This window comes from Manduca sexta, chromosome 7 (assembly GCF_014839805.1).
Source record: "Manduca sexta isolate Smith_Timp_Sample1 chromosome 7, JHU_Msex_v1.0, whole genome shotgun sequence".
Taxonomy (NCBI): domain Eukaryota; kingdom Metazoa; phylum Arthropoda; class Insecta; order Lepidoptera; family Sphingidae; genus Manduca; species Manduca sexta.
Window position 1 is genome coordinate 8817934 of NC_051121.1, and position 16666 is coordinate 8834599.

The 16666-nt window shown below is 33.2% G+C and overlaps 4 protein-coding genes across 8 annotated transcripts in view; 1 reads left to right on the forward strand and 3 right to left on the reverse strand.

Annotated features, from left to right (window-relative positions):
- The window catches only part of LOC115456341 (torso-like protein), a 61297-nt gene extending 59663 nt beyond the window's left edge, over positions 1-1634 (reverse strand). For 3 of the 4 annotated variants that reach the window (XM_030185395.2, XM_037447750.1, XM_037447749.1), the window contains exon 1: positions 1294-1633. The gene's annotated coding sequence lies outside the window, so the exon portion shown is untranslated. Of the gene's footprint in view, positions 1-1293 lie in introns of all 4 variants that reach the window. The other variant, XM_037447751.1, reaches the window with a different exon arrangement.
- A 675-nt stretch (positions 1635-2309) lies between these two features.
- On the reverse strand, positions 2310-4434 carry LOC115445550. Its single transcript, XM_030171904.1, has 3 exons — positions 4329-4434; positions 4217-4254; positions 2310-4080 (listed from the first exon to the last, which is right to left on the reverse strand). The coding sequence occupies exons 1-3, from the start codon at positions 4341-4343 to the stop codon at positions 2421-2423; spliced, it is 1713 nt and encodes a 570-aa protein (XP_030027764.1). The 5' UTR covers positions 4344-4434; the 3' UTR covers positions 2310-2420.
- A 147-nt stretch (positions 4435-4581) lies between these two features.
- On the forward strand, positions 4582-15916 carry LOC115446939. Its single transcript, XM_030173822.2, has 3 exons — positions 4582-4674; positions 15030-15142; positions 15375-15916. Exons 1-3 carry the CDS (start codon positions 4601-4603, stop codon positions 15515-15517), a joined length of 330 nt encoding a protein of 109 aa, XP_030029682.2. The 5' UTR covers positions 4582-4600; the 3' UTR covers positions 15518-15916.
- Positions 4866-5877, reverse strand: LOC115445636. 2 transcript variants are annotated; one of them, XR_003938851.1, is made up of 3 exons: positions 5446-5873; positions 5174-5361; positions 4866-5093 (listed from the first exon to the last, which is right to left on the reverse strand). XR_003938851.1 is itself a non-coding variant. In XM_030172027.2 (3 exons), exons 1-3 carry the CDS (start codon positions 5483-5485, stop codon positions 4943-4945), a joined length of 372 nt encoding a protein of 123 aa, XP_030027887.1. In that variant the 5' UTR covers positions 5486-5877; the 3' UTR covers positions 4866-4942. The 2 variants fall into 2 exon arrangements, 1 of the variants encoding a protein (XP_030027887.1); XM_030172027.2 differs by having other exon boundaries at positions 5181-5361; positions 5446-5877.
- Positions 15917-16666: the final 750 nt, after the last annotated feature.

Consider the following 16666-nt stretch of genomic DNA (forward strand, 5'->3'; position numbering starts at 1 on the left):
TAATCTTCGTTAAATTAAAATTTTATATCAATTACAAACATAATAGTGTTAAAAATAATAGCACCCTTTTTAAAAATAAAATAACTTAATTTTTTATTTTAATAGCCGGCCATATAAGGAGGTAAGCACTGTTTTGAAGCCTTGTTTAAAGACGAACAAGTGTTAGCACTTGGGGATCACCAATGTAGGGAGTTCATTCCAAAGTTACAAATTCTAAACTCCATGTAGATACTGAGTAGCAAAACCCAATATCACTGCTCGGTATTTCAACCCGAGACCTCAGCGGTGTCGTATAGCGCTTGTAATACAGCTACGCCGAGGCAAAGGTTTGTTGTTAAGTTAATAAAACAAATTTCAAAACACAAGTTTTGGGTTATATCTATGTTAAAAAAACTTTAAACAATTTTGTATACAATGTGTACCCGATTATAACCTGTTTTGTGTGTAATGAATAAATAAAAGGAATGTTCTAATAAATCCTTGTTGTTTATGTGACGATTCCTCATTTACTGCGGTGGTTGTCCGACCTTCGTAACCAATGCGAACTGGTCCAAAACTACACAAATAATCACATGTTACTATTACGTTTGTTATTCAATTATTCTCGTGTTGCGTTAAGTTTGTGCGCCATTTGTTACAAAACTTTGGCTTATGGCGAAATGATCTGGCAATTGTTTAGTTTGAGACAAACGTTGCTATTTTATTGATAACTAGCTTTTGTTTACGGCTGTGCCTACTTTAATCCTTTCCCAATATATCTAGGTGAGTAGTCTTATTTATAAGTATTTAATTCCTTTTCTACAATTTATAAAATAACAAGCAATACACTTTGTAGGTAGATATTTTATTTGATAGATACAACAATTTTACTTATTTGTTTGATATAATTTTGTATGAATTTAATGCTATAGTTTTTATGATTTTAAGTTATTCTAGTACGAGTAGACATTTGTTTCAAGTACATGCAGATATTAAAAAATGATGAAGGTATACCGACCTACTTAAAATAAAATCAAAATTATTTATAACACTTATAATTTATTTACCTTGGTAGCTGTGTATTATTCTTATTCAAAATCAATTATAAATTAGGTACTTGGGTATATTTTTTTTTTACATAAATAAGATTAAGTATTTATAAAATTCATTGCTTGGTGGTTTATTTTATTACGTAACTTGTAATTAATTTGTAAAATTTATTAATGTTATATTATATATACGGCTACCTACATTTACAAATGCATCATTGCACGCATTCGTAAATCATATTGTAATAATAAAACAAACACTTACCTGTTACAAAATTCCATTAAATTCCAAAATTGTTTGTTAATAACATCCTCTTATAAGAACAACATTGATAATCCATTCACAACACAAAATTTACCGCGAATTTACGATACAAATGTTTAAATTCAAAGAACTTAATCTACATTCATTATTAACCTACGATTAAATGGTAAACTGCAGTAATTGATCACTACAAAGCACTTTGCATTTATTGTCATTGAAAACTCAAGTTATTTTGTACGTTTTGAAACGGGAGAATCGACAGAATTTATTTTTAGAGCGAGTCAAGTCACTCCCGCTACAATCTCGCACTGACTAGTGACTTGATTTTGCATTTAGTTGCTTGACTTGTTGAATGTTGTTTTGAGTGGTTGAACTTGGGCGCATGTTATTTTACATCGATATAAACTAGATGTCAGTACTATGTTTAACAATTTTGTCAAAACCCGCAAAAAAACATTGATTAATTTATAGTTGTATGAATAATATTATTAAAATTTAAAAAATATATGGACGTTTACAATAATGCAATTAGATTCATTATTGTTTTACAATTTCAAAAATAATAATATTTACGCCATCTAGAGTTACCTTTGTAATAAATAAATTTTGTATTTAGTGCCCTCTGTTATGAAGTACATGACTTAATGATGTAATGTTGTGACTGGCAATATTGTTTCATAGTGCAATGATAGATGGCGTAGCTTGTATTGTGTAACGCCATCTATTATAAATTCATAAAATATATTTGTTAGCATCCGATTCAAATATTGTAATGCTTCGTAGAAAAAATATGAGATGGAGTTAATACAAATTACTAATTCTCAATTGGATATTTTTTTTATTACTATTATTATACAATATATATTATTGTTACTATTCCAGGACCACTAAAGGATCTCTATGAATATGTTTGGTCCACGTCTACTAATTACTTCTAAGTAAATGTTTGATTCAAGTTTCAGCCTTTTGTTGTTGGGACAACTTAGGAATTATAAAGTAAATAAAAAGTCATTGAATGCTGCCAAAACCCGAAAGTATATTTAAATATTTTCCAATGCCATTATTCAAACCAAGTCGTTGATAGCCCACAAACATAATAATTAAATCTATACAATAAAAATGAAAATTTAATTAAATACCGATCTGCCCCTACTGCTTACTGGTGTTCCACTTCCTGTGGCTGCACTTCCACCTACGATCCTGAAGTCTGGTCCTTCATCTTCTATAGCACTGACTTCATATGGACTTGTCTTCTTACCAGCTTTCCTATCAGCCTCTTCACCCAGCATAATGCCGTATAGTTTTGACAAAAGATCGGTTGCAACCGGAATGCGTTTTGCTTTTCTTTTATTTATATTTTCTAATTGATTAATATTTAAGTAGCCTAATTGATTACCAGTACCGCGATAAATCTTTATAATTTCTTTATCTGCGTCTTGAGTAGATCGTCCTTCATCAGAATCTTCATGAGCTTTTTCTTTCTTCTCAGGTTTACCGGATCTCAAAGGAAAGTCTTTAGCCATAGTACTGGTATAGCATTTGCCATTAATGCAGTGAGTTTTTAGAAGTCTAGAAGATACCACATTAGGAAATATTTTTTTGACATTCATACTAGTATAACCTATAGAATTAGGGCTGTAATCTGAGCTCATTGGAATTATACCAAGAATTTTCTGAGGATGATTCATGTACAATGCCATAGCGTCATAATATGGGGGAACTATTTTATTTCGAACTCCCGTCGTGGGATAGTTATAATCTAAAAGTCCTACTAAAATTGGTTGCAATTTGAGATTGGAAAGATTTAACGTGTCTCCTTGATGAGTTTTCAATATACCGTTGTCCATAGAAATAATACCTTTTTGGAAAAGATTTTTATACACAAGACTTTTCAAAACATTATCATCAGGGAAGTTGATGCTGTTTTCCTTATTCAAAGGGGAGTTCATTTGTTGCTGGAACCATTGATCGAATTGCAAATAGCCAGGCCTTTGAACATTTTGAATATCTATAGCTGGTTGATGGTCCATGTCATTTAGTACGTAACCTTTCCATTTAAATATATTATTTATGGAGTCTGTTTGCCACCCATCTAAAATATTATTTAGTGGGACTTCGTTAATATTTTGTAGTGTAATAACAGGTTCTTGAGTTGGCAGTAACTGATTCACCAGATTTTGTGTATTGGGCTTCTGTTGATTAATGTCTATTATTTTAATATTTGTATCAGGTCTAATGTGTATTTCCTCATTACTTCCAGGTGATATGACCCCATTTATTGCGTTCGGGGTATTGATAATACCGTCTACTATGGGTTCAAGAGCAGGAAAATTGAGATCTTTCGGTGTATCGATAGAATGCATTTCGCTAATATTTGGAATATTTGGTACATTTGTGATTGAATCACTGGGATTTTCATTAACCATTACATTATTAGGATCATGTCTAACTGTAGTCCTTACCACTTTATTCGGATTGAAAATCACAAAATTAATTACATTCTCGTCGGATTTAACCGGTACCAAATTATCACCCACATCTAAGGGTAGGTCTGGAAAAATTAGCTGCTTTTCTACATTCGGTGTATATGCAGTTATTTCATATGTCTGTGGGTTTATATAGAAATAAATTACCAACCTCTCTATACCAACACCTTTAGGATCTATCAAGTCAGGTAATAGTTGAGCATTCTCGACTTTTGGTAGGCAAATGCAATTGGAGCTTTCGTGATTATGTTCTCCAGAGCGGTCTGTATGGTATTTCAGTAGAGTGCGCCTCGTCGCGTTACTGGAAAAAGAAAGATTAATTAAGATGATTTTATTAAACCATGGTCCACTCTATGCGATATTACAATATACATAGATTTAAATAACAGCTTAAATAAGAAATTGGGACAAGTAAATAAAATATATTTGACACTCACCACAATATTCCGAAAAGCGCAAAACCTAGTACAAATATCTGAAACAATAATTAAAATCATGGAGTTTATTTTACGAGGTGATAAATATTTTCACAAATATTTTTTCTATTACCTGAACTAGCTCCATAGTTAATAAACAGCAGTAGAAGAAAACAAAATGTAATATAATCAAATCATATTAGTTTGTGGTCTATAATGGATATAGAGCCAAAACTCAGTATTTATATCAGCAAAGTTTAAACAATTAGTAAGAAAATATTTAATTAGTAACAATGAATAATGCACCACGACTAAAGGGCGAAATTCATTATAAAATTTGCAACGTTGAACATGCTAATTGCACCGCTCTAATTATCGTGGAAAAATAGATTTTACGAAACAGATATGTGGCGACTGTTGGAAGAGTTTGAGGAAATGCGTTCTGAGAAAAAAATTAGCAAATCATTGAAGCTATACAGGTAGGTCAGAATTTGTTACAGTGACATACCTAAATATAAATTTATAAACCTTTATTGAAAGTTGCTAAATTGCAGGGGTAGATCTTTGACCTCCTGCTTGAACAGAGCAATATATTTTCCTTCACATTATGAAGCTCCTTTCATAATAAAACGAATAGCTATAATTGTAACACAGTAACAAAATTCTTCAATACATTAAAATATAATATTTTATTAAAATAAGTTAATAGACATAAGACACTGACATCACTAAGACGAAAACTGTTACTCAATTATCCTTTGGTACTTCTGGTTTATTCCTATTATCTGTCGTCGTTTTGGTCACGAATCCTAAAATACTCTTTACCGTTTTCTTTTTCTTGGATACTGTAGACTTTTTACCTCTTTTCTTGGTTAAATTTTTCATTACTTGCATCTGTCTGTAATGCAAAGATATCAATTGTAACCACACCAAATATGATTGTTTCTAGTTAATAGATAATTTTAATTTGTACTAAACTATTTACTTCTCCTCTTTCCGAGACATCAGCGATGTTTTCTTCTTTAGTTCCTTCTTTAACTTTTCCAACTGCTCCTTCTGTTTCCCTAAGAAATAGCTCTCTTCTGAGGTAGCACCGAACTTCTCTAAGGGTTTTCCCGTCTTTTTTACTGGTCCTTTTCTTCCTGACCTGCCAGATCCTGGAGCTCCTGGCACCGTATAGGTCTTTTTCATTAGTGACGTCGTTATTAGTGTTTTTTTGTCGATATGAAATAGAAGTTTGCTACTATTACCGATTAGTGTTCCTAATGCATTAAGCTTAAATATGTTCATTTTTAATAATTAATCTTTTGAATCCCATTCAAATGTGACACTTGATTTTGACATATTTTATAAGTGAGCCATTTCTTTTGTTGCGGCCAGTTTCTGAAAGTAGGTTTATAGAACTATAAAATTATTCTACATAGATTTTAATACCCACGGATTGCCCGGCTGCTAAATATTTATTAACAAAAATAGATCTTATCTCATGTCCACTAGAGCCGCGCTCAAAGGGCTGCTCTGCAACAGAATCATAGTTGATAGTCAGAAGGTTTGATTTTGCTAAGCCCAGACGTTATTATCCAGCTATGAAGAGTATACGGGGCAGTAAGTGTGAGTTTCAACGCGGTCATTTCCTAGGTGTGATCACATGACACCTAGGAATGACACCATGACACCTCATGACATGATTGTCATTGAAAAATAAAAATGTAGTATTCCTTAAATAAAGTTTAATTACAAACGGTTATTTTATTTATGTACAACTTCGTTGATTTCGTTGGTTCACTTCTTATAGATTTCTACGTCACAAACCTTATTACTATGGTACTTTGTAACTCATAGACTAAAATAGAAACTATAAAAAATTATGCGCGTAATTAATTTGACTCACGTCTGTCAGTGATAACTTGTCTATGGCAGTATACTGTCAGCCATTAGCAAATGGAGCAAAGAAAATTATAATAAATGGAGTGAAAATTAAAATATGTGAAAAAAAAATGCATCACCAGTTTCGGCATAGAGTTCCTCAAAAAAATGTACTATGATATTTAAAATACGAGGAATTTTGCAGCCGAAACTGGCACAATTCATATCCTCATGTCAAGCAACGAACGGAGGCCGTTTCATAACCAGAGCAAAGAATTATAATCTTCCTATAAGCAGATTCAAAGTTAATGCTTACAAAATTTTGCCTAAAGAAGACGTGGTCCCTAAAAAACTTTTCTCTAGACGAGGTCCATGCCGGATTGGTATGACCAAACTGTGCCAAAGAGTTAAAATATACGAGGAACCTTTATCCAGATATCCAGTTTACCCAGGAATAGAAAAGACACCCATATCTACATACGTAACTAACTGGAGATGGTATACTGAAATAGATAAGATTCCTGAGAGAAAAGTTTTGGAATCTAGGATACAAGGAGTAGGAATGGACGGTTACTTGCAAGCAAAGAATAAGTCTAGATTGGAGGAAATACATAAACAACGAGAGGAAACAATAGATGCTAATTCAACAAGTCGCAGAAGAAGTAAAGATGTTTATTGGGAATAATGTAAATTACACATCGATTTTAAATGTTAACCGCTAGAACATAAGAAATATTTTGCTCTCACGTGTGTTTTATTACTATTTCTGTAGTTGAAGAAAGTAAAGGATTAAGGACAATAAATGTCCACTTTCAATTTCTGTACGGAATAAAGTTTGTATGGGATGTAACTTATAATCTGGCAGTGTGATGGCGTTGTGCCGCACATTATTTTTATTCCAAAGTTTGTATTTCTGCTATTAAAGTCGTATCGTTTACCATCAGGCAACTTGATCATCTTCAGTTGTATAAAGAAATATACAAAATATACATCCAACTTGCGTACCGTTATATCTTTGTAAGTGCAACGATTTTTTTTGTATTGTTATGAGGATATTACGTAAACAGTGCTAGACCTTGTCGCAAGGACTATAATTTAATTACACAAAGCTTCTGTTTTTAATACAAATTTCCCGAAATTTATAAAGGGGTTATGTCTGTTTAAGAGAAGACAAGGCGTGTAAGAACAGGTCCTCATGCACCCATTGTCAGAGCGAGGTAGACAGAGAGATTATCTTCACAAACAGATTGGCCCCTCGCTGTGAGCGTCAGGCTCCCGTGCGTTTGCGCATCCCACCGTCAGCATACAAATTTGATTAGTAAAGGTAATAATTTATTTAATATACACTTTGAATGTATCTTCTACATTAAACTGTAATATAATGGTATATATTTGGATTCTATATGGGCTTGTAAATAAATAAAGTTATAAGGTATTCACTATTCATATTTCGAAGATATACGTTTTTTATCGTTTCAGAAATCGTATCAAAGTCTCATTTTCTAATTAATGCAAACCATACTGCTTAAATCTTAATATTTCCGTTCAACAAGGTAATAACATTAGTAAGGAATTAAATGTATCTACTAGTGATGTAACGAATGTCATTTTTTGAACATTCGCGAATGCGAATGCGAATGCGAATATCTGCTACCGACATTCGCGAATGCGAATGTTTAGTTTTTGTTCAAATTTGTCGCCAATTTTCTATGATGATTATCTAAATTTTATTATTATCTAAGATGATAATTATCTAAACATTAAAAAGTTATGTAAAGACTGATAAAAAAATTATAGAAGATATTGTTTTTGTTTCTTTCAATTGCTTTTAATTTCTTAGTTGCTATTGTGTTACAAGTTCTATGGGGAATTACATTTTTAAGCTTTATTAAAGTAAACGAAATAATTTTGTTTATTTTTAAAGTTTAATATTCCTCTACTCAAGTTTAATTACTAACTTAAAAACATGGTAAAAATAGTTAATTAATTGGTATGTTTTAAGAAAGAGAGGGATTTTTCTTTGAGAGTCTATAATTTTTTGTTTATTTGTTTAGACTATATTTATAGTTTATTGTAGAAGTATATTGTTTTAGTTTAGATTTTGATTTTATTAACCTACTATTACACACACACAGTATTACGAATATTATCTCGGAAGGGGTTATGAATAGGCGCAACCAGGGCACACACTTTTCGCCAAGTGTGTTCCGTCTAATAGTGTGACAGGGGCGAGCCTATCGCCATGTCGGGCACAAATTTCACACTCCGGGCTGATACTGAGCAGAAAAATCCAAATATCACTTTGCCCGATCCGGGATTCGAACCCAGGACCTTAGAGCGCTGCCGTACCGCACATGCAGTAGAACTATGCCACCGAGGCAGTCTACTATTATCTTCAAATATTTTTTTTCTGATATTGACATTCGCAAAACATTCGCAGAAATTTTGCGAATGCGAATGCGAATATCCAAAAATATGCGAATATTCGTTACATCACTAGTATCTACCTATAAATTATGCTATCCACATGTATACAATGAAACTTACTAAATTAAGACTGCGTTATTTCGAAGTATTATTTTATTGTATTTATTTATTAAATTAAGACGCAAAACAGATTTCAATCAAAAACTATAAAAGATTATAAAATATACAAAAATAAAACTAGATTGTATTCCTAAACTTTACTTTTGTATTACTGATAGATACTGTATATTTTGAGGTAACAAAATTTTTTATCAATTAAAACTAAATGAAATATTTTAAATTACGTGATCTTACTCGTGTATTGCTGTCGGTACGTGCTGCGTACAGTGACAGTCGTGAAGTCTCGGGTTCAAGTCCCTGTCGAGAGCGCACCGGTTCAATCTACTGAGTAGTACCTGTGGAATGTGAAAAATAAAATAATAAATAAATGTTAATTAAAATGATTGCCTTTTTTTATTTTGTAGCAGATGTTTCAGAAACTGTGAAACGTTGATAGCAATCTTAAATATTTTATTGCCATTTTATGCTGTATGTTTTGTGGATGTTTTATTTTTGATCCGATAGTCTAGATGTTGACGGAACAGGAGATGCTAGGTTCAAATTCCATGTTCAAAAATATTTTCTGTGGATTTGGGACAATTCCCATGGAACATGGAATTTCATTCAATTCCCCAATGTCGTGCGGCGGGCCGACAGTCAGTAGTCCAAACGCTTTTTTCTGCAACATATTTAATAAAGCAGGTTGCGCTGACCCCACGTTGGAGTAGGTCAAAAACAAGCGGAAATGTTAGTGTTTTATTGTAACAAACTTGCACTAAGTTTGTGTATGTTTAAAGGGAGACAAGTATTTGGGAAATTTGTTGCCTGATCAGTACTCCTACTGAAGTTGAAATAAAATAATTTATTTGAACCTGAAAATTTTTATATAATAATGATAACTCTACCACCAGTTTGGAAAGCAGTTCTCACCATAGAAGAACGGGCAAGAAACTCTGGTGTAGCTTTTTTCAAAATCAATTTAAGGTATAAATTACAGTACCTACATAATAATATGAGCCCTGTGCTATATACTGTCCCACTGTTGGGCACGGGCCTCCTCTACTACTGAGAGGGATTAGGCCTTAGTCCACCACGCTGGCCTAGTGCGGATTGGTAGATTTCACACACCCTCAAAATGCCTATAGAGAATTTCCCAGGTATGCAGGTTTCCGCACGATGTTTTCCTTCACCGTTATAGCGAACGATAAATTCACAAAAAATACACACATAATTATTTTAGAAATATCAGAGGTACATAATGTTGGAGATTGTAACCTTCGTCGTGACTTATTATTTTTTATATGTTCTATTTTTAGAACTAATTGTATTTTGTTTGCCATAGTTACTTCTCTTTAGTCCGAAATAAACACTCATGTCAATAACATCTTTTTACTAACTTTATTTAATTACTAAGAACATATACCATATTTACAACACGTTATCAGCACGAACGCTTAGTTCTTAGTTTTTTTCACGTTATTTAGTAAAATAAAGTTGAATATATTTTTGTGTGACTAGGAAATAGTAATAGTCTGAAAATGTCACATGAATCTGGAGATGTTTCGAGTATGAAAAATTCCCTGCGTCGATCACATCTTTTCCATTTCCTTGTTTGAGGATAAAAGATGGATATCCGACTTGGAAGTTCAAGATGCGAAATTACCTTATCCATGAGGATTTATGGGAAACAATTAGTGGATACCGAGATGGAGACACAACCCATGCCTCTACAAAGGTACGCAAAGACGCAAAGGCATTAGCAAAGATATGCTTATCAGTAGAAGGTGCAGCGATAACCCATATAAGATGTGCGAAAACTGCATCTGAGGCATGGACTTGTTTGCAAAAAGCCTTTGAAGATAAGGGAATAGGACGAAGATTATTTTTGGAGCGTAGACTGTACAGGTTGAGTCTATCAGAGTTCAAAAATATTGAACTATATATTAACGCAGTTATGTCAACCGCACAGGATCTTGCGGATATTGATGTAGTCATAGAGGACAAGTCTATTGCTGCAATACTTTTGGGAGGTCTAACTCCAAGGTATGAACCTCTCATTATGGCTTTAGAAAATTGCAATGTAGACGTGACTACAGAGTTGGTGAAAACAAAACTGCTTAATGAAATGTCCAAAGATGTGGCTACGTCATTAGACTCTGTTTTTCATGCGAAGAAGAAGCCTAAGTCAATGAAGAAGAATATAGTTTGTTATGAGTGCAAGACACCTGGACATAAGAGACCAGACTGTCCACAGAGAAACAAGAAGGAGAAAGGCAATGCGGTAAATACCAATGATACGATATTTACAAGTCTTAATACTTCTGGAAACCCAAGAAAGGACATAATTTATGTAGATTCAGGTTGTACTAGACACATGACTTCTAGACGGGACTGGTTTCAGAATATCTCGATACAGAATCAAGGTACTGTTACTGTCGCAAATGGAGAACAGATTAAGTGCTGCGGAATTGGAAATATTTCAATAAACACGCCCGAGAACGTGGTCAACAATATTAGTGATGTTGCTTATATACCAGATTTGAAAGCTAGTTTGTTATCTGTATATAAAACTGTTGAAAAGGGTTTTATTTGTGTTTTTGATAAAAATGGATGTAACTTTTATAAATCTGATACTTTTAATTTTACAGGTGAATCTGTTGCTCATGCCTCGCCCTGTGGTGGACTGTACGTTTTAGATGGAACTGTAAATGTTTCCGAGAATGTGGCGGATAATTTTTTTACACAAGATGTGCACTCTGGTTGTCAGGATAGTTATCAAATATGGCATAAGAGGTTAGGACATTTGTGTCGTATAGGCATGAACCAACTGAAAAATCACAAGGTAGGTATAAAGTATACAGGAGTAGATAAAACTAGTTGTATCGCTTGCGTGGAAGGTAAACAAGCAAGAAAACCTTTCAAAAGGTTAGCGTTTAATAGGGCTACTTCCCTTTGGAACTGATCCATATGGATTTGATGGGACCGGTGTCTACAACTTCTTTTCAAGGAAATAGATATATGTTGACAATAGTAGACGATTATACGCGAAAAGTGTTTGCTTATTTTATTTCTTCTAAAACAGAAGTCAAAGATATATTTTGTGTGTTTCAATGTTTTGTTGAAAATCAGTTAGATAAAACAATTAAATCAATTAGGACTGATGGAGGTAAGGAGTTCGTGAATAAAGAGTTTGTTGATTATCTTGCTTCAAAAGGTATAGAACATCAAACAACGACGCCTTATAGTCCTCAGCAAGTTGGAGTAGCGGAACGCACCCATCGTTCGGTTACAGAAAAGGCAAGAACGTTGCTAGCTGAAAGTTCACTACCGAAAGCATTCTGGCAAGATGCATTCCAAGTTGCCATTTACCTTAAGAATAGGTCTCCTCATCGAGCCTTATGTGGACAAATTCCTTATGACAAATGGTATGGACGAAAAGGTGATCTTAGCCATCTAAAAGTGTTTGGTTGTAGAGCTCTAGTCCATATACCTTCGTGTCACAGGAAAAAATAGATGTCAAGGCACAGGAAGCAATTTTCGTCGGTTATTCTGAAAATCCAGGCACTTATATTTTTAGGGACCCTGCTAACCCACGAAAAGTTATTATATCCAGAGATGCAACCTTTTTTGAAAATTGCTTTACAGCGCTAAAGCAGAAGCAATCTGAGTCTGTCGCAGAGTCAGAATCTATATTGTTATTTGATGAGCAAAAAGAGATTGAGTCTGAGTTTGATCATGACTGTCAATTCTATGACTGTGATGAGAGTATCAGCCCGGCGGCTGAAGCAACTTTACCAGTAAATCTAGAAAGTACAAAAGAGTCAGTGACTCTGGAACAGCGAGAGTCTCTCATTGACTTAAGGCTGCCTAGTGTGGAAGAAGAGACAGCGAATTTGGAACAGGAATCGCACCCTGAGCGCAGATACCCTTCCAAAGACAGAAAACCAACAAATTTTTATAAAGCTTACAATACGTCAATGGTAGATTCTAATGAACCTACGACATATTACGAAGCTACTCATGCCGATGATGCTGATAAGTGGCACCATAATATGGCTGGTGAGTATAGTTCTTTAATGAAACTCCATACATGGATTTAGTAGATAAGCCTAAAAATAGGTTATGACATGTAAATTGATTTACAAAATTATACTACCAAACTCTATGGTATAGAACGTATGATATTGGGACTTTTTTTGATGACATAATAGTCTTTTTAAATCTAATTTGACATTTGACACTGTCAAGAATTTGAATTTTGAGAAGATTTGTCGAGATATTTTTCATTAAAAGATCTCTGAATTATATTCTTTCTATATTAGAAAAGTTTAATATGAAGGAGTGTAAGACCGTGGATACTCCATTAGTTTTAAAAATAATATGGCAAGAAGAACGGATGGTCAAGTCATAAGAATGAAGAACCATTTAAAGGGTTTTTGTGACGCAGACTGGGCAAACTGTCCAATCGACAGAAGGTCATACACCGGTTATGTTTACAAGTTAAGTGGAGGTCCAGTATCATGGGAGTCCAAGAAGCAACCTACTGTTGCGTTAAGTTTGGCCGAGTCAGAATATATGGCATTAGTGTCTGCCACGAAGGAAGCGTGTTACTTACGTCGGTTTATATACGAGATAACAGGTATACTTTGTTCAATTAACTTAGCTTCTGACAGCCAAAGTGCCATTAATCTTGTTCGAAATCCTGTACACCACAGCAGGACGAAGCATATAGATACTAGGTTTCACTTTATTAGGGAAAAGGTATCTAATAATATTGTTAAGTTAGAATATATAAAAAGTAACGATATGCCTGCTGATGTACTAACGAAGGCCCTCGGACCTCTAGCACACAAACGATGTGTAGTTAACTTAGGTTTAGAAACTTAATTATTTTATTTGTTTTGTTTCTGTCACAACTGCGATTAAAGGCGGCTGTTGGAGATTGTAACCTTCGTCGTGACTTATTATTTTTTATATGTTCTATTTTTAGAACTAATTGTATTTTGTTTGCCATAGTTACTTCTCTTTAGTCCGAAATAAACACTCATGTCAATAACATCTTTTTACTAACTTTATTTAATTACTAAGAACATATACCATATTTACAACACATAATATGTGCCCTTGGGATTTGAATCTGCAGAAATTCGTCTCGGCAGTCCGTTCCACACCCAACTAGGCTATCGCTGCTTTTTTAACAGTACCTAAATAATACAGAGAAAGAAAATACATTTATTTTCTTTATTGTTGTTTAGAGCAGTTTATTCATATGCTCGAAAAATAAGTTATAAATGAGTTTTAAATTTTCATATTTTTATTCCTATATTGAATATAGAACCATGTGATATAATGAGATGTTTTCTCAATAAATATAGAAGATAAATTCTTAACCCATCCCATCCGTAAGGTTTTTTATTACTTTGACTGCATTCAAAAGTTGAATAGCTTCTGATTGCGAGACGAAATTACTAGCACGAGTAAAAAATCTTTAGTTAGCGTGACTTAAGCACTAATATGGTGTACACAAACACTAATAATTTCGCATCTATAAAAAATCATCTCTTTGTTGGACAGAGTCCACACGTCAGCTCTTATTAAAAACCGATATGATGTTCAAAAAGAGAATGGTAACATCTTGACCGCTATCGTTGCGCCGGCGCACCATCAAACGTACCGCGGGCGTGTGCAATAAATGTACAGTATGACAGTCTTCGCGGACATGTGTCTGTCCTGTTGAGTGTAAAAGGTGATTTTTTATTTTTGGTTTTGCTTTTTTGTTTTAATCTTAATTTTATCTTGGTACGATGTATCGAATAGTTTAATTGTTAACTAACTATTTAATGATTAAAATACAAAAAAAAACTTGAGAAATATGAGGAACTAGCCGATATAAAAGTGAAATAATAAGATAAATACTAAATTTAATGTTATGATTATTTAGTACATTACTTAAAAAAATTAATTAATGAAAATAATTATTTTCAGTTATTTACAAAATTCGCTCATTAGTTATTATTGGATTAGGGGTGTTCAATACTATATTTAGAATGTCTAAAAATTATTGCAAAATGTAATATACACACATAACAGTATGTATGCATACATTACATTCACATTTATAAATACCAACAGTATATATTTTTCTCCTTTTCAGTTACGACCTACTCAGTGCAACCGGAAGCAAACTTCTAACATGTGTTACTGATCATTTCGTGTGTGTTGGGCAAATCGTTTGACGTGCCGCTCCGTAAGCTACCGTATAAGGCCCCCGCACACAGCATTCATTACGAGATTTTCAATTGATAATTAAGCTCGCGTTACAAACGTACTTTCTACTTGGCCAATGAAAGAAATTCTTTGCCTCGTAAAAAATCTTACTGTGGTTTTTGTATGCATTCTGTTAATGAGTGAATTCAATATTATCTTTTATGTTTCATTCCAGGAAACCTGTATGGCTCGTCGGCAGGAAAATGTTTGTTGAGAAAACCTTAAAAGAGCTCAGATGGTTCAGGAAGTATAATGAATCTGGTGCTAATTTATTTATTTTATTGAAAGGTATTTTTGAAAAATTGAAATTATTGTTTTTTTTTGCTGGAATATTTCAAGTTGTTTACAGTGGTAACAAATGCCTTAAAAGTTCTTTCTTTTAGATATGTTCCAAACTTCCTAAACTACAACTAACCTAGAATGAAAATTAATCCAAATATTACAACATGGAATCAATTAAATCCATTTCACATAGAGCTTATCAAAGCGCCGAATGTTTTTCAATGTTTTTTTGTCAAAGGTATCGGCAACCGATCTGTAGCACATAGGACGTCCCGACAAAGCTCCCGGGCACAATACATTGCAGATACGGCCCAGGATTATCCCACAAAGCGCCCGCGAACCTCCCAAGAAGGCTTGGTGAAAATTAAAAAATATAAATGACGCTATTTTATTGTTAGTGATCGCGTTGCAATCTTTCCTACTACAATTGTAATCAATGTCGAAATAGAAAAAAGATAAATCGCTTTTTAACTATCGGTAACAATTTTGCAATAAAAACTGTAATAACTTTATCAACAGAATAAAACAAACAAACTGACCGTGTACAATATTAAATAAAATGATTTGAAAAGTAAAAATGAGCTCTTTGTAGAGTTTATAGAATGAATATTAAAAGTTATTGCAGACAAGCATTTCAATATGCCAATTGCACAAAATTTTTAGGACCCGTTTACAGTTTCGCACGCGTGAAATAAAAAATGAAAAAAAGAAAAAACACTCAGCCATTTTTCCGGAAAACAATTGGCTTGTTGAAATGATATGGAATAATTAATTCGAATAAATAATGCTAAATATTATTTAGATCGAATGTTTTTTTATTATACAACCAGTTCGGAAAGCAGTTTTCACCAGGGAAGAACAGGCAACTACCTCTAGTGATGCTCTTTTTAAAACTCAGTTCAAAGGTATAAACTAGGTACAGAAATAATATTGTTTTTTAGTATAGGTATAATATAAAAAAAACGTTTTCTTATCCGAAGATAAAGTCTATGCTAGATTTCAAGCTCAAAGGTATAACAAGTTGGTAGGTACAATATATAACACAAAAAAATATATCGTTTTTATTTATTCGAAGACAAAGATTAATGCCATTTAACATCATTATATTTTCAGCGGTGTTACCATTATTTTTAATTTTCGAACATTTTCACAAACTTTAGCATTAACAATAAGATTGTGGAGGTCATTGTTTATCTCAACAGGCTTCGAAGCATTCAATTTGTTACACTTACAGCTTGAAGCATCACATATTTAACCACAGTAATCGATTACAGTTCATCGAGGTATAAATATTAGAAATGTGTTATCTTTTGTAATCTGTACATAACAAAGATTGTAATGATAGAGGACGAACAGTTTGGCAGAATTTTGCGATTGACTTGAACTAATGTATGAGACACATATTTATATTACAATATCTAAGTTTGAATAGGTGTCTACACCGAAAAGTAAATAATTAATATATTATGTAGGTATGTATAATGTAAAACGAACATGCACGTTTATAGAATGAGAAATGTGCATAGTTAA